At 35.0% G+C, this 18,552-nt stretch overlaps 2 protein-coding genes and 1 pseudogene across 4 annotated transcripts in view; all 3 read left to right on the plus strand.

The window, feature by feature from the left end:
- Positions 1-9,165, plus strand: part of LOC109611932 (uncharacterized) — a 147,923-nt gene extending 138,758 nt beyond the window's left edge. For all 3 annotated transcript variants that reach the window (XR_009343349.1, XR_009343350.1, XR_009343351.1), the window contains exons 4-5: positions 6,968-8,633; positions 8,708-9,165. The gene's annotated coding sequence lies outside the window, so the exon portion shown is untranslated. The remainder of the gene's footprint in view (positions 1-6,967; positions 8,634-8,707) is intronic.
- Positions 9,166-9,794: 629 nt separating this feature from the next.
- Positions 9,795-11,491, plus strand: LOC109612747 (alpha-N-acetylglucosaminidase-like). The gene is made up of 2 exons (XM_059128097.1): positions 9,795-10,959; positions 11,034-11,491. Exon 1 carries the CDS (start codon positions 9,904-9,906, stop codon positions 10,891-10,893), a length of 990 nt encoding a protein of 329 aa, XP_058984080.1. The 5' UTR covers positions 9,795-9,903; the 3' UTR covers positions 10,894-10,959; positions 11,034-11,491.
- On the plus strand, positions 11,294-17,317 carry LOC131804892 (alpha-N-acetylglucosaminidase-like; annotated as a pseudogene).
- The last annotated feature ends 1,235 nt before the right edge of the window (positions 17,318-18,552 follow it).

Consider the following 18,552-nt stretch of genomic DNA (forward strand, 5'->3'; position numbering starts at 1 on the left):
CTTTCTTGTACTCCCAACCTTGGGATAACAACCATTTTACATTTTTCGTCTTCAACCTCAATATTACACATTGTCTGACACATATATTTTCCCCATTCCTGCTCCCCATCATCCACCTGCGAATATATCATTTTTATTTTTGTCGGCCCTGAATTGAATTCATTTTTAGGGTCCAAACTCAAATTTATTTTACAAAAACCATTACCGGCATTTTCAACTAGTTCATTGGGATCCGCCCTAATACTTTTACAACAAAAAGATACAGAAAAGCTTAAGAAATCTCGCCCTAGCACCAAATCACAAGGGGCGTTATCGCACAAATATTCAAATTTAGATTTTAAGTTTTCCGCAATTTTCAACAGAAACCAGTTTTCAATTTCAATCCGTCCAGCCCTATATATTCTGAAATACTTTTTTCTCGCCCTCTCGGCTACAATGATCGAATCATCATCAATCATCCGGAGCGGCTGCTACAGTTACTGTCCCCGAAGATGAACAAACTTGCCTCATTTGAAACAGGAACCATATTGCATACCGTCTATGCTCCGAACAATTGTAACAACGTACTGTACTCAATGGATCTGCTGGCTTACCACTTTCTGCTGTTTGGGTGCGTCTATATTCCAGTATATTTTCGTATTTGGATATCATTTTCTTGAATTCGCCTACAGTTGTTACGTTGTAAAAAATTGATACTGCAGATGATTTGTCTCTCAAGCCTTCAATGATATACTTAAAAGTTCGGCTTCACTTAGGGGGGGTCGTCGACAATTTGTTGCATGAAAAGCACATATCTGTGCAACTTTTCTACGCTTTTCTTCGGACGGACCCGGGACCCCAGAATTTTGACCCGAAATTCCGGGTGCAAGAAGCGGAGAGGATTATTGCTAACATTCTGACTTTTTCAAAATGCTACAATTTGTGCTAATACCTTTTTCTCGGGTCCAGAGATATTCTCTTCCTGGATCATTCAACCAGCTACGCGAACTAACGTTTTTTTTTTTCTTAATAATAAAAACATGGTTTGGTTTTTCTTATTTTGATTATGATTTCATACATTTTCGCCTCCAGTACTGAGGAGTAAATGAAAATGAGTGCTACTTAAATTCACGTATAATTGGGATTGTCACGTATATTTACCATTTTTATACCCTCCACCATACTATGGAGGGTATATTAATTTTGTCATTCCGTTTGTAACTCCTCGAAATACTCATGTCAGACCCAACAAAGTATATATATTCTTGATCAGCGTAAAATTCTAAGACGATAATCACGCTATCTTTCGAACAAATTGAGATGGAAGGCTAAAATTTTGCACACATGTATATTTTGCCAGTAGGCAGGTTATGTTCGTAAATGGGCCATGTAGGTCCAAGTTATCATATGGCCCCTATATAACGGTACCTCCCGATATTCGGTATTTTGAAGATTTTAGCGACATTATTCGCCGGAATTGTTTCAAATTTGGCATTTAAAGTTCGTAATGGACACTACAGCCTAAGACAGAAAATTATCTGTGCAGATCCACGTCTTCGTGTAGCCCCCATATAACGGTACCCCCGATATTCAGTATTTTGATGATTTTAGCGACATTGTTTACCGGAATCGTTTCAAATTTGGTATTTGAAGTTCGTAATAGATACTACATCCTAAGTCAAACAAGTAAAAAAGCAGTAATTTCGGCCGGACCGAACTTTGAATACCCTCCACCATTTGGAATGAATTAAAAAATATTCAAAAAAATAAAATCCATTGAAAATTCTGTTAAAATCTTTAAAATAAATAATATCGGAAGGTGCCGATATATGGGGTGATATACGCTATTGTGGACCTATATAGACAAATCTATGTCTGGGGGTAAAGTACTCACAAGGAACTCCTTGTGTGGATTATCAGATAATTCCATTGGGAAATGTGGCTAAAATCATCAAAACCCCGAATATCGGGGGTACCGTTATATGGGGGATATACGATATTGTGGACCTATATAGACAAATACTTTTCAGGGGTTTAAGTGCTCACAAAAAAATCCATGTGTGGATTTTCAGAGAATACCATTGGAATATATAGCAAAAATCATCAAAATACCGAATAACGGGGGTACCGTTATATGGGGGCTACACGATATCGTTAACCTATATAGAGAACTCTATGTCAGGGGGTAAAGTGTTCACAAAGAACGCCTTGTGTCTAATTTCAGACAATTCTGTTGAAAAATGTGGCTGAAATCATCAAAATACCGAATATCAGAGGGTACCGTTATATGGGGGATATACGATATCGTGGACCTATACAGACAACTCTCTTTCAGGGAGTAAAGTACTCACAAAGAACTCCTTGTGTGGATTATCAGACAATTCCGTTGAAAACTGTGGGTAAAATCATCAAAATACCGAATATAGGGTAGTACTGTTATATGGGGGATATACGATATTGTGGACCTATATAGGCAATTCCGTTTCAGGGGTAAAGTGCTCACAAAGAACTCCGTGTGTGAATTTTCAGGCAATACGATTGGAAAATGTGGCTAAAATTATCAAAATACCGAATATCGCGGGGTACCGTTATATGGGGGCTATACGTAATCGTTAACCTATATATAGAATTCTCTGTCGGGGGGTAAAGTGCCCACAAAGAACACCTTGTGTACAAAGAATCCCTTGTGACCATTCCGTTGAAAAATATGGCTAAAAACATCAAAATACCGAATATCGGGGGTACCGTTATATAAGGGCTATACGATATCGTGGACCTATATAGATAATTCTCTGTCGAGGCATAAAGTACCTACAAGGAACTCCTTGTGTGGATTTTCAGACATTTCCTATAAAAAATGTGGGTAAAATCATAAAAATACCGAATATCGGGGGGTACCGTTATATGGGGGATATACGATATCGTTAACCTATATAGATAATTCTCTGCCGAGGTATAAAGTACCCACAAGGAACTCCTTGTGCGGATTTTCAGACAATTCCGTTGGAAAATGTGGGTAAAATCATCAAAATACCGAATATCGGGGGGTACCGTTATATGGTGGATATACGATATCGTGGACCTGTAAAGACAACTCTCTCTCAGGGGGTAAAGTACTCACAAGGAACTATTTGTGTGGATTTTAAGACAATTCCATTGAAAAATGTGGCTAACATCATCAAAATACCGAATATCGGGGGGTACAGTTATATGGGGGATATACGATATCGTGGACCTATCTAGACATTTCTTTTTGAGGGGCTAAAATGCCCACATGGGACTCCTTTTGTGGAATTTCAGACAATTTCATTGAAAAATGTGGATAAAATAATCAAAATACCAAATATCGGGGGTACCGTTATATGGGGGCTATACGATATCGTGGACCTATATAGATATTTCTCTGCCGAGGTATAAAGTACCCACAAGGAACTCCTTGTGTGGATTTTCAGACAATTCCGTTGAAAGATGTGGGTAAAATCGTCAAAATACCGAATATCGGGGGTACCATTATATGGGGGCTATACGATATCGTGAACCGATATACCCCATCTTCGAACTTGACCTGCCTGCAGACATAAGAGAGATCTGTGCAAAATTTTAGCTTCCTATCTTAATTCGTTTAGACTGTTGCGTGATTACAACTGAAGGACAGACGGACAAACGGACGGACAGGGCTAAATCGTCTTAGAATTTTACGCTGATGAAGAATATATATATTTTGTTGGGTCTAAAATGATTATTTCGATGAGTTACAAACGAAATGACGAACTTAAGATACCCTCCATACCTTTTTTGGTGGAGGATATAAAAATGAGCCATGTAGGTCCATGTCTTCATATAGCCCCCATATACCGTACGCCCCGATATTCGGTATTTTGATGATTTTAGCGACATTTTTCACCGGAACTACAGTCTATTGGATACTACAGCCTATGATAGAAAATTGTCTGTGCAGGTTCATGTCTTCTTATAGCCTCCATATAACAGTACCTCCCAAAATTCGGTATTTTTATGATTTTAGCGCCATTATTCACCGGAATTGTTTCAAATTAGGTATTTAGAGTGCGTAATGGAAAGTACAGTCTGTGACAGAAAACTGTCTATGCCGGTACAAGTCTTCGTATAGGCCCCATATATCAGTACCTCCCTATATTCGGTAGGTACAATACACACCGAAATTTTTTGAGATGTCGTATTTGACGTTCGTAATAGATGCTATAGCCTGTGACAGAAAATTGTCTATGCTGGTCCAGGTCTTCGCACAGCTCCGATATAACGGTACCTCCCTATATACGATATTTTGATGATTTTAGCTACATTATTCACCGTTTATTTCAAGTTTCGAATTTGAATATGGTAATGGCTTATGACAAACAAGGCCTATGTAGGTAAACGTCGTATAGACCCCAATATAAAGGCTATATTCGGTATTTTTAACATTTTTACAGAATTTTTTAAGGACTTTATTATTTGAAATTTTCCAAATTTGTTCCAAATTGTGGAGGATATTCAAAGTTCGTCCCGGCCGAACTTACTGCTTTTTAACTTGTTTAATTATTGGTTTGGTATTCTTTTTTATATTTACGCGGTGTTTATTACTTCAAAATTAAAGCACACACAAAAACACATCCTCACCGTCGAAAGTAACACATACACACTGTCAATTTAGACAAACGTTCACAAATGACACACTATTATGACGATGACATGGTTCGATGTCATCGTCGACACCATGCACTTATAGAGAACAACATGCAAATATTAGAGTCAGCCCTGCCACAATCGAACCTTAGACAATGGCACACATGAATCAAAATGGGGGATGTTGTTGGTTGTCACTGCCTAAATACATAGTACATGATTGAGTAGACAAAGTCAAGGTGTCGAAAAAAGCATAATTCATACAATTCGTCTTGTGGCTGGCCTTTACGAGTAGTTTAATGCGTTCTATGTATTCTAGGTTATATAACTCACTACCGACATATTTTAATGTGGCTTATGCCTCCTTTTCATTGATTGACTTTATGCTAACGAGTGACAGTTGAAACCACATTATTGTAATCAAGCACAATGTCCCTTCATTACATCATTCTTTAATTTTTGCTTCTTTTGAAATCAATATGAGAACTTTGAACGAAGTAGTAGAGTACAAGGATTATAATAGTATAAACTGGAACGGCTTACAACAAACTTTGAGTAAATTTGACACATCCGTATTCTACTCAACTAGTGACGTCACTGCCAATTGATTGAAGAACTATTTCTATATGTACTTAAATGGATGAATAACAGAGAAATTGTATTCGCTCAGTCCTTAAGAGGTGTGCCATATTAAGCTTTTCAATGGAATAGCGCTGATGAAAACTGGAGTATTTTTAGAAAATATCAACAGGGCTAAATCCTTGATTGGAAGAGAGGTGCATATTATGACGGTGTTGATAGTGCAATTTATGGCGGTGATGTGGATGCGCTGAACAATTTTGCATTAGATGGTGGTACTGGTGTGGTTGCAGTGATTTATGTTGACATTAAAGATGTTAGTAATGTACACTCATTTGAGTGCGCGAGAAGCAAGTATGTTGTAGTTGTGTTAGATAAAATTAAATCGAGGTCAGTAAGCGTGGATGAAAAACCACTTGAGTTTATACCCTACACCACACTATAGTCTGGGTATTAAGTCTTTATGCATTTGTTTGTAACATGGAGAAGGAAGCTAGATATAGACATAACTCCTTTTGATGATCTGCACAGAATCACATAATAAGTCGATTTATACATGTCCGTATGTCCATGTATTTTTGTAAACAAAGTACAGGTCGCATCTATTGCCCCAAATGTGTAACATTAGCCCAAATAGGATGAAATTGAGCTTATACGACAAATTTAACATAGAAATAATTGGGTCAAATTAGGTGGAAATTGTAGATAGGGCTATATCTCCCATATAAACGTTTAATCTAATTTGTTATTTTTGTCTTTCACAACAGTCATTATGCACTCTGTAACAACGATATTCACTGAAATATGACGAATCTAGCTCAGAAATACCAGTGTAAAGTAGAATAGAGTCCAATCTCCCTCTTCGATTGTCAACTCTATTCTGTGTTCGGTGAGAAAAGAAACACGACCGCTTCGTTAGGGTGCTATTTCAATTCTAGTTTTATTTCAAAAATATTTCCCTTACGTACTACTGAAAGTAATCTAACTTAACCTAGTCGCAGCCACACAATTGTTCTTATCTAATCTAATATTGAATGGAGAACATTGCAGGGCTACTTGACATCTCATTCAAGTGGTCTTGTGCATCTACTGACATATGTGTGCGTGTGGGTCATAACCTTTATTATCTAACGCATTATCGTATGCGTCAGCGCACAAGATCACCGAATTCTTCACATGTGATATTTTATGGCGGCTGGGAAATATTTAATTTTAGAACATTTATTTTTTATTGCTACATTTTCCCAGCGCCTCAACCGCACTCAAAAGTATGTACAAAGTATTTTGTACAACCAGTATTATACCAGCTTTCAGATTCAGCAAAGAAATACGTCTGCTTAATTTTATAGAGATCGGTTCAGATTTGGATATATCTCCTATACATGTCTTCATCCAATTTCAGTTTTACTGTGCCTAAGAAATGTGAAATCACTAAATTCACCATAGAAACGTTTAGTCGTAATAAATATGCAAAGTGGTGTAAAGTATAAGGTCCCGCCTGATTTTTAGCCGTTCTTTGCTTGTTTTTATTCGGAGATGTTTACTATGTAATGCTGTTTTGGCCTAAAAAGACTTTTGTGTTACAAATGCGAATAAAAAATATCAAAATGCTTACTTTTAGGCATTCTAAAGGTTATAGAATGTTACCCCAGTCCGAACTTAATGTTTTTTTACTTGTTTACGTACCATATTTCATTTAACCATGTCACAAATATCAACTTACTTTTCAAACGCATAATACATTCGTTAATGGATCTCTTTTCAGGTTACGGATGGGCAATATTCGCGGATGGGCGGGGCAAATGCCATCTACCTTACGTAAAATTCAAATGATACTGCAACGAAAAATTATTGCTAGACAGAGGGCTTTTGGAATGAAGGTGGCTGTTCCTGCATTCTCCGGTTATATTCCCGTGGCAATGGAGCGGATTTTTCCAAATAAATCCTTTGTTAAAGCCTCTTCTTGGAATAACTTTTCTGATAATTACTGTTGCTCCTTATTTATAAAACCTTTTGAGCCGTTATTTCGTGAAATTTCGGATTCATTTTTAAAAAAAATAATATCTACTTATGGCACGGATCACATATATTTCACCGACCCATTTAATGAAATGAAGCCACAATCTTCCGATCCTGAATATTTAAAAAATACTGCTAAATATATATTCGAGGCAATGCATGCTCTTGATCACCATGCAGTTTGGCTTCTGCAGAGTTGGATGTTTAATAACAACGCATTTTGGAAAAACACTCAAATAAAGGCATTCTTAACGGCTGTACCAAGAGGTTCGTTACTAGTATTGGATTTGCAGAGTGAACAATTCCCGCTGTATGAAAAAACATTTTTTTTTTATGGACAACCTTTTATTTGGTGCATGCTCCATAATTTCGGAGGTACTTTGGGGATGCATGGTTCGTCTGAAAAAGTCAACAAAGATATAAGTCATGCCCAATCAAAAGCCAATAACTCCATGGTGGGTGTAGGCATTACACCCGAAGGCATTAATCAAAATTATGTAATGTATGCACTAGCATTGGAAAGGGGTTGGGAAAAAGATCAATATAATCTAACAGAGTGGTTTAATCTTTATTCTGATTCACGATATGGCACCCACACACACTATTTGCACCAAGCTTGGCAGCTATTAAGACGATCAGTTTATTCATACAATGGATTAAAGAAAATACATGGAAAATATATAATTGCGCGTCGCCCATCTATACATCTTGATGATTCTATGTGGTACAACATTTCAGATATCTATGAGGCATGGTCCCACATACTTAAATCTAAATGCGACATTCCTCATAGTCACATCAACGAATATGAACACGATTTAGTCGACATAACTAGGCAGTACTTACAAATAAAATTCGGGCAATTATATAAGAAAATGATAGACGCGTTTAAAAAGAGAAATTATGTTGAGTTTGAAGACTTAACCGACACTATGTTGACTATCTTATTTGATTTGGAAAATATTTTATCAACAAATAAAGCATTTTTGCTAGGAAATTGGATTGGAGGTTCTCATAGTTTGTCGACGAATGTGAGAGAAAAACTAATTTTTGAGTTCAACGCTCGTAACCAAATAACACTATGGGGACCAAATGGAGAAATAGCAGATTACGCAACAAAGCAGTGGTCCGGTGTTGTCGAAGATTACTTTTATCCTAGATGGAAACTGTTTTTTGATTACCTTAGATATTGTCTACACAAAACCCAGCCCATTAACCTAACTCTTATTACCAATGATATATTAATTTTAGTGGAAATCCCCTTCAACTATCAACGGAAAATATATCCGACAATCCCACGCGGAAATGCATACCAAACATCAAAAAAAATTTTTTTGAAATGGTAATTCGTTTCAATGATTATAAATTTTGTTGCGAGTAGTAGAAGTTGTCAACAATGGAAGAAATGCGTGGTAAGTTCATCTTTTAAAATTAAATAATTATAAATTAAAAAAAAAATTATTTGTTTTTTCTTTACTTTTATTAGTTTCTTCTGACTTCTTGATTTGGATTTATGGAGACCACAATAGTCCTTAAGCATGTAGTGTTAAATTTCTCACTTATGTTTACTTCATGGTTTCTTGGATTGAATTACAAAATTTGATGGTTTCATATTTGCTAATAAATGTATAAAACCTAATAAAAACTGCTTGTAGATGTGTGCGCATGTATGATATGAACACAAGGGATGATAAACTTTAATGCTGCTGGAGACGCATTGATAATAAAGAATATTCTCACATAAACATGCCCTCAGCTGGGGAGTAAATATAGATCACGACAATTGTGTGTTGTGTTAGGCCTTTGCATAAGAATTAGAAATGTCAAGTGTTGTAATCTTAGGCAGAAGCATAAAATTAAACCGCCCTTTGAGATATGTTTTATCTTAGCACTTAAGTAATATATTTTTTTCTCAATAAAATTAAAATTCAACTGACAAACGAACCGACATGTCTTACAATTTGATTCTCCCGCTAACACCATCTCACAAATATTAACTTACCTTTCAAACGCATAATACATTCGTTAATGGATCTCTTTTCAGGTTACGGATGGGCAATATTCGCGGATGGGCGGGGCAAATGCCATCTACCTTACGTAAAATTCAAATGATACTGCAACGAAAAATTATTGCTTGACAGAGGGCATTTGGAATGAAGGTGGCTGTTCCTGCATTCTCCGGTTATATTCCCGTGGCAATGGAGCGGATTTTTCCAAATAAATCCTTTGTTAAAGCCTCTTCGCGCGTTTAGGAAAAACACTCAAATAAAGTCATTCTCAACGGCTGTACCAAGAGGTTCGTTATAGTATTGGATTTGCGGAGTGAACAATTCACGCTGTATGAAAAAAAAAACTTTTTTTATGGAAGCCTTTTATTTGGTGCATGCTCCATAATTTCGGAGGTCCTTTGGGGATGCATGGTTCGTCTGAAAAAATCAACAAAGATATAAATCATGCCCAATCAAAAGCCAACAACTCCATGGTGGGTGTAGGCATTACACACGAAGGCATTAATCAAAATTATGTAATGTATGCACTAGCATTGGAAAGGGGTTGGGATAAAGATCAATACAACCTAACAAAGTCGTTTAATCTTCGTTACTAGTATTGGATTTGCAGAGTGAACAATTCCCGCTGTATGAAAAAACATTTTTTTTTTATGGACAACCTTTTATTTGGTGCATGCTCCATAATTTCGGAGGTACTTTGGGGATGCATGGTTCGTCTGAAAAAGTCAACAAAGATATAAGTCATGCCCAATCAAAAGCCAATAACTCCATGGTGGGTGTAGGCATTACACCCGAAGGCATTAATCAAAATTATGTAATGTATGCACTAGCATTGGAAAGGGGTTGGGAAAAAGATCAATATAATCTAACAGAGTGGTTTAATCTTTATTCTGATTCACGATATGGCACCCACACACACTATTTGCACCAAGCTTGGCAGCTATTAAGACGATCAGTTTATTCATACAATGGATTAAAGAAAATACATGGAAAATATATAATTGCGCGTCGCCCATCTATACATCTTGATGATTCTATGTGGTACAACATTTCAGATATCTATGAGGCATGGTCCCACATACTTAAATCTAAATGCGACATTCCTCATAGTCACATCAACGAATATGAACACGATTTAGTCGACATAACTAGGCAGTACTTACAAATAAAATTCGGGCAATTATATAAGAAAATGATAGACGCGTTTAAAAAGAGAAATTATGTTGAGTTTGAAGACTTAACCGACACTATGTTGACTATCTTATTTGATTTGGAAAATATTTTATCAACAAATAAAGCATTTTTGCTAGGAAATTGGATTGGAGGTTCTCATAGTTTGTCGACGAATGTGAGAGAAAAACTAATTTTTGAGTTCAACGCTCGTAACCAAATAACACTATGGGGACCAAATGGAGAAATAGCAGATTACGCAACAAAGCAGTGGTCCGGTGTTGTCGAAGATTACTTTTATCCTAGATGGAAACTGTTTTTTGATTACCTTAGATATTGTCTACACAAAACCCAGCCCATTAACCTAACTCTTATTACCAATGATATATTAATTTTAGTGGAAATCCCCTTCAACTATCAACGGAAAATATATCCGACAATCCCACGCGGAAATGCATACCAAACATCAAAAAAAATTTTTTTGAAATGGTAATTCGATTCAATGATTATAAATTTTATTGCGAGTAGTAGAAGTTGTCAACAATGGAAGAAATGCGTGGTAAGTTCATCTTTTAAAATTAAATAATTATAAATTAAAAAAAAAATTATTTGTTTTTTCTTTACTTTTATTAGTTTCTTCTGACTTCTTGATTTGGATTTATGGAGACCACAATAGTCCTTAAGCATGTAGTGTTAAATTTCTCACTTATGTTTACTTCATGGTTTCTTGGATTGAATTACAAAATTTGATGGTTTCATATTTGCTAATAAATGTATAAAACCTAATAAAAACTGCTTGTAGATGTGTGCGCATGTATGATATGAACACAAGGGATGATAAACTTTAATGCTGCTGGAGACGCATTGATAATAAAGAATATTCTCACATAAACATGCCCTCAGCTGGGGAGTAAATATAGATCACGACAATTGTGTGTTGTGTTAGGCCTTTGCATAAGAATTAGAAATGTCAAGTGTTGTAATCTTAGGCAGAAGCATAAAATTAAACCGCCCTTTGAGATATGTTTTATCTTAGCACTTAAGTAATATATTTTTTTCTCAATAAAATTAAAATTCAACTGACAAACGAACCGACATGTCTTACAATTTGATTCTCCCGCTAACACCATCTCACAAATATTAACTTACCTTTCAAACGCATAATACATTCGTTAATGGATCTCTTTTCAGGTTACGGATGGGCAATATTCGCGGATGGGCGGGGCAAATGCCATATACCTTACGTAAAATTCAAATGATACTGCAACGAAAAATTATTGCTTGACAGAGGGCATTTGGAATGAAGGTGGCTGTTCCTGCATTCTCCGGTTATATTCCCGTGGCAATGGAGCGGATTTTTCCAAATAAATCCTTTGTTAAAGCCTCTTCGCGCGTTTAGGAAAAACACTCAAATAAAGTCATTCTCAACGGCTGTACCAAGAGGTTCGTTATAGTATTGGATTTGCGGAGTGAACAATTCACGCTGTATGAAAAAAAAAACTTTTTTTATGGAAGCCTTTTATTTGGTGCATGCTCCATAATTTCGGAGGTCCTTTGGGGATGCATGGTTCGTCTGAAAAAATCAACAAAGATATAAATCATGCCCAATCAAAAGCCAACAACTCCATGGTGGGTGTAGGCATTACACACGAAGGCATTAATCAAAATTATGTAATGTATGCACTAGCATTGGAAAGGGGTTGGGATAAAGATCAATACAACCTAACAAAGTCGTTTAATCTTTATTCTGATTTACGATATGGCACACCCAAACACTATTTGCATCAAGCTTGGCAGCTATTAAAAATATCAGTTTATTCATGCCCATGTATACATCTTTCAGATACACTATTTCAGATATTTATGAGGCATGATCCCACATATTTGAATCTAAATGGGACATTCCTCATAGTCACATCAACGAATATGAACATGATTTAGTCAACATAACTAGGCAGTACTTACAAATAAAGTTCGGAGAATTACATAAAAATGATAAACGCATTACAAAGAGAAAGGATGTCGAATTTGAAGACTTAACCGACACTATGTTGAATATCTTATTGGATTTGGAAAATATTTTATCAACAAATAAAGCCTTTTCGCTAGGAAATTGGATTGGAGGTTCTCATAGTTTATCGACGAATGTGAGAGAAAAACTAATTTTTGAGTTCAACGCTCGTAACCAAATAACACTATGGGGACCAAATGGAGAAATAGCAGATTACGCAACAAAGCAGTGATCCGGTGTAGTCGAAGATTACTTTTATCCAAGATGGTGACTGTTTCTTGATTACCTTAGATATTGCCAACACAAAAACCAGCCCATTAACCTAACTCTTATTACCAATGATATATTAATTTTAGTGGAAATTCCTTTCAATTATCAACAGAAAAAATATCCGACATCCTGTAATGTATGGTTTTAGACTCTATTTCTAATAATTAATTCACAATAATTATTTTGGTTACTCGTGGGCAACCCTAAAATCGCAAAAACTAATTTGTGTTTCTTTCACAGAAATACTTATTAAACACAGACCCAGTTATCGATCGTCACTCTCTCAATTCCTCATTATCACCAAAAGCAACTGAAAAGAGGCATAGAAAGAACTATTGAACCATTGAGGCTTCCTTTTCTTACAATACTACGAACAGTACAGAACACTTAAGAAAACCAATAAAAGTTAAGTAATAAATCCAAATTTTCCAATTTAATCAAGTAGTGGAATTCTTTAAAAGCTACTCAAACTTCTGTGGTGAAAACATTTAGAGGTAAAGATTCAATTATTTCGTGCTTTCTCAAGTGGAAAATGTGAAAAAGTTTAAATCCAAAAATAATTTTCAAATTATAGTGAATACCAATCCATATTCGGAATATCTTGCAAACTCATGGTGTCCAAGTTCTCCAAAACCATGTGGAGATGGATCTTCATTTTTGGAAAACAAAAGTTAAATACTGAATTCAAGCTGTAAACGACACCACAGAATTTATTTCATCCAACAACGTTTTCCCGCTTCAAAAACTCTGCACAATAAGATTCTCAAGAACCAAGGCTTTTGGTCTGGCCATAAATCCGGCGCTAAATGCCTGGACTAAGAAGTCGGCCATTAAACAGAAATTTAAGTCTGTAATTTTAAACAGGTATTTGAAGAACACTGCCGTTCTCGGATAAAGAAAAAACACAACCTAAAATCCGAGTCATCAGCTTCACATACTATTCAGCACCTTACAACACAAATTTTAAGTACAGTAGGCAACTTAAGCCATAAGAAACTTAAACCTTAATTTTCAAAAAAAAAAAACAAAATCTAAAATTAGTTACAATCTAAAATATACTAGCTTATGATTATTACTATCTTCCTTTCTCAAAAGTCTATATGAACTCTTAACTTCATAATTACATATTAAAAATTAATCCTATAAGAAAAATAATATTACCTAAAAAAATCAAACTTTAAAATTTTCAAACTTAAACTAATTAATTAAAATAGGAAAAGTCCGTAGATCATATTCCAGTATTGAATAAATTATCACGCAACATAATTATAACCTTTTTGTGCACTTTAACAAACGAACATCATCATCAATCGTCAACTTCATGAAGGCCTTCGAGAACGTTAGACGCTCTGGTGAGTAAATGTAATGATCATTAATGTAATTGCCATTGGTTATTTTTATTTAAAACATAAATGAAAGAAGAAGCAATAAAATAGTTCCTACCTTTTTGTTGCTTCTATCAATCGATCGATTTGTTGTTTTTGCACAAAGTACAAAAGAAGAACGAAACAAAAACAAAATTGTTCTTACTTCTGATCAACCATCGACTGGTATTATTTTGTAGCTTTTTGTGATCAATTTGTTCTTGTTTCTGTTTGCGCAAGGTATGAATGAAAGAAATATGTAAAATACGCACAATCCATTTGTTGTTATTTTTGTTGATGTAATTGAAATTGAATGTAATTGCATTCTTCATTCATAACTAGCCATTCATACATATTTAGGGTTACCATGTCAGAAAATATTGAGCCTAAAATATCGTAAGTTAAAAAATCTTAAAATATAACTTTTAAAATAAAATTTTTGTAAACATCTATAACTCATTGAAAAAAAAATGTAATTAAATTGTTTAATATATCAGGCCTTAGGGCATACAAATATTTAAAAAAAAAATCGGAAGAGCGTAATTACAAGTATTCTATTCTATCATTAATCCGCTATTTATCTTCTATATATGTATATATACATTTAATTTAAATTATGTCTTGAATAAATTATATGGTAATATGAATTTCTAAGGAAATAACCCATTGTTTTCGTAAGATGTAGTAGTGTGTGACCAAATATTATATTGGGGACCCTTTAAAGTAGCGCACAAGGGACATAGGTAAGGGAGGGCAAGGATGCGCTGATCTCAAGACATCTGAGATCCAGGTAATTGAATGTATCCGCCACAAAATTATTAATTATTCACAAAAAAATAGGGAGTCTATAAAATATTCTGTAAACTAAATCCATTTCGTTGGACTCAGGACATAACCCCCCCAAGACCGACTGCAGCTAGAATACAATGGCTCCCGTAGTCCTAAATCCACGGAATTAATTGGTGAACTATCTTCCACTGGCGATACCTTACAAAAGTTTAAAATTTCCATCTTTCATCGGTCTCATCTAGGTTCCTCGCAAACAAGAAAAGGTTTTATTACAGAAATGGCGCCCAACGTGGGGCAGAAATGCATTTTGTATTTTCTTCCCAAACAAATACCAGTCCATCCTACATAGAGTACATTTGAATGCAATAGTCACAATCTTATGTATCAGTTAAGAGTAGATTTGGGAATACATCGATTGAACTTTTTAGGAACCTCGTCTGCTTGAGTTTTACTCGATTAGATTGACCATTTAGTGTCATCGTTGAATTTTCTGGGTCTATAATTCGCTAATATATCAAGACTCCAAAATTTATATACCAATGTTAGAGAGTGGTTTAGTTTAACTGAACTTAGTTACCGAGTACGGCATTTATTTGGAAATTCTTTTAGCTGAATGCAATGCAATGTCCACTAATGTCAGTATATAGGAAAAGAAGAAAACTTCGGTTTGTTCTTAAGCTAGAAAACTTTTCTTACATTTTTCAAACATAGCCAATAAATTTATCAGCACATTCAATTACCTTAATTTTCAGGTCCACACCCACTGATACGAAAACTGAAACTTTGATACTATTTTTTCATTATAAAACTCGTCTTTATTTTAACTTTCCAAATTGTATTTTACGAAAACTCATAAATATGGCTCTATCAAGAACTCCTCCTCTACCCATTTCTGTGTCAAATGAACCAAATTTTACGTGCTCCATTTGCAATGAAAATTTACTGGAAAATCAAGAGTGTATGTACATTGCTCAATGTCATCACTCATTTCACCGAAATTGTATTGAAAATTTCCTCTCAAATGCAACGGAATGTCCCACCTGCACTCGTCCTTGTGAATTATCAGAATTACGTTCTATGAACCCTCAAAATGACACATTGCACCTAATCCAAAATGAATACCATGATACACATAATATTTCTCAAGAATCGCAGAGGCAGAAATCAAACCCTAATAGAGGGAAAAGACGTGGCGCTTTGGCTAAGCAGTACAACACCAGAAGCTCAGCTCGAAACACATCATGTGATTCAAATCAGTTATTACTCCCTGATGTATTCGATAGCTTTCCAAATTCTGCAGAAGAGAATGCTACAACAGCTAATGCAAATAGGGTACAGGTTCCAAGTTCAAATCCAAGAACTTCACATCGACCCAATATACCTAAGGTTAACAATAATATAGATTATGGACTTATAAACCGAATGATAGAAACAAGCATAAGCAAACTTTTGCAAAATCTAGATATCCGTCGAAATACGACTAACCCAAACAATGATTTATCTTCAACGCAACGACCTCTCAATAGTCAGCCAACCGGCAACGATCTTCCACAAACTTCCAGGACTTACACTCCAAGCTACAATTCTTCATTAACATCTGATAAAATTACATCCATTATTAGAAACTGGAATCTGCAGTTTGATGGCTCAGCACAAGGTCTGGATGTCGATGAATTCCTTTATCGGGTTAAATCATTAACAGCCAACAATTTTGAGGAAGACTATACGGTAATCTGTAAGAATTTAAACATTCTTTTAAGTGGCAAAGCAAGGGAATGGTTTTGGCGCTATCGTAAACAAGTCCACTCCGTTGTTTGGGATGATTTTTGTATTGCCATCCGTTATCAATACAAGGACTTCCGCTCAGATGCTGATATTCGCGAAGATACACTTTCAGATACACTATTTCAGATATTTATGAGGCATGATCCCACATATTTGAATCTAAATGGGACATTCCTCATAGTCACATCAACGAATATGAACATGATTTAGTCAACATAACTAGGCAGTACTTACAAATAAAGTTCGGAGAATTACATAAAAATGATAAACGCATTACAAAGAGAAAGGATGTCGAATTTGAAGACTTAACCGACACTATGTTGAATATCTTATTGGATTTGGAAAATATTTTATCAACAAATAAAGCCTTTTTGCTAGGAAATTGGATTGGAGGTTCTCATAGTTTATCGACGAATGTGAGAGAAAAACTAATTTTTGAGTTCAACGCTCGTAACCAAATAACACTATGGGGACCAAATGGAGAAATAGCAGATTACGCAACAAAGCAGTGATCCGGTGTAGTCGAAGATTACTTTTATCCAAGATGGTGACTGTTTCTTGGTTACCTTAGATATTGCCAACACAAAAACCAGCCCATTAACCTAACTCTTATTACCAATGATATATTAATTTTAGTGGAAATTCCTTTCAATTATCAACAGAAAAAATATCCGACATCCTGTAATGTATGGTTTTAGACTCTATTTCTAATAATTAATTCACAATAATTATTTTGGTTACTCGTGGGCAACCCTAAAATCGCAAAAACTAATTTGTGTTTCTTTCACAGAAATACTTATTAAACACAGACCCAGTTATCGATCGTCACTCTCTCAATTCCTCATTATCACCAAAAGCAACTGAAAAGAGGCATAGAAAGAACTATTGAACCATTGAGGCTTCCTTTTCTTACAATACTACGAACAGTACAGAACACTTAAGAAAACCAATAAAAGTTAAGTAATAAATCCAAATTTTCCAATTTAATCAAGTAGTGGAATTCTTTAAAAGCTACTCAAACTTCTGTGGTGAAAACATTTAGAGGTAAAGATTCAATTATTTCGTGCTTTCTCAAGTGGAAAATGTGAAAAAGTTTAAATCCAAAAATAATTTTCAAATTATAGTGAATACCAATCCATATTCGGAATATCTTGCAAACTCATGGTGTCCAAGTTCTCCAAAACCATGTGGAGATGGATCTTCATTTTTGGAAAACAAAAGTTAAATACTGAATTCAAGCTGTAAACGACACCACAGAATTTATTTCATCCAACAAAGTTTTCCCGCTTCAAAAACTCTGCACAATAAGATTCTCAAGAACCAAGGCTTTTGGTCTGGCCATAAATCCGGCGCTAAATGCCTGGACTAAGAAGTCGGCCATTAAACAGAAATTTAAGTCTGTAATTTTAAACAGGTATTTGAAGAACACTGCCGTTCTCGGATAAAGAAAAAACACAACCTAAAATCCGAGTCATCAGCTTCACATACTATTCAGCACCTTACAACACAAATTTTAAGTACAGTAGGCAACTTAAGCCATAAGAAACTTAAACCTTAATTTTCAAAAAAAAAAAAAACAAAATCTAAAATTAGTTACAATCTAAAATATACTAGCTTATGATTATTACTATCTTCCTTTCTCAAAAGTCTATATGAACTCTTAACTTCATAATTACATATTAAAAATTAATCCTATAAGAAAAATAATATTACCTAAAAAAATCAAACTTTAAAATTTTCAAACTTAAACTAATTAATTAAAATAGGAAAAGTCCGTAGATCATATTCCAGTATTGAATAAATTATCACGCAACATAATTATGACCTTTTTGTGCACTTTAACAAACGAACATCATCATCAATCGTCAACTTCATGAAGGCCTTCGAGAACGTTAGACGCTCTGGTGAGTAAATGTAATGATCATTAATGTAA

Source organism: Musca domestica, unplaced genomic scaffold (genome assembly GCF_030504385.1).
Source record: "Musca domestica strain aabys unplaced genomic scaffold, Musca_domestica.polishedcontigs.V.1.1 5, whole genome shotgun sequence".
NCBI lineage: Eukaryota > Metazoa > Arthropoda > Insecta > Diptera > Muscidae > Musca > Musca domestica.

What these genes read in the sequence shown, in the direction of transcription:
- LOC109612747 (XM_059128097.1), top strand. Translation starts at nt 9,904, where the DNA reads ATGCTCCATAATTTCGGAGGTACTTTGGGGATGCATGGTTCGTCTGAA.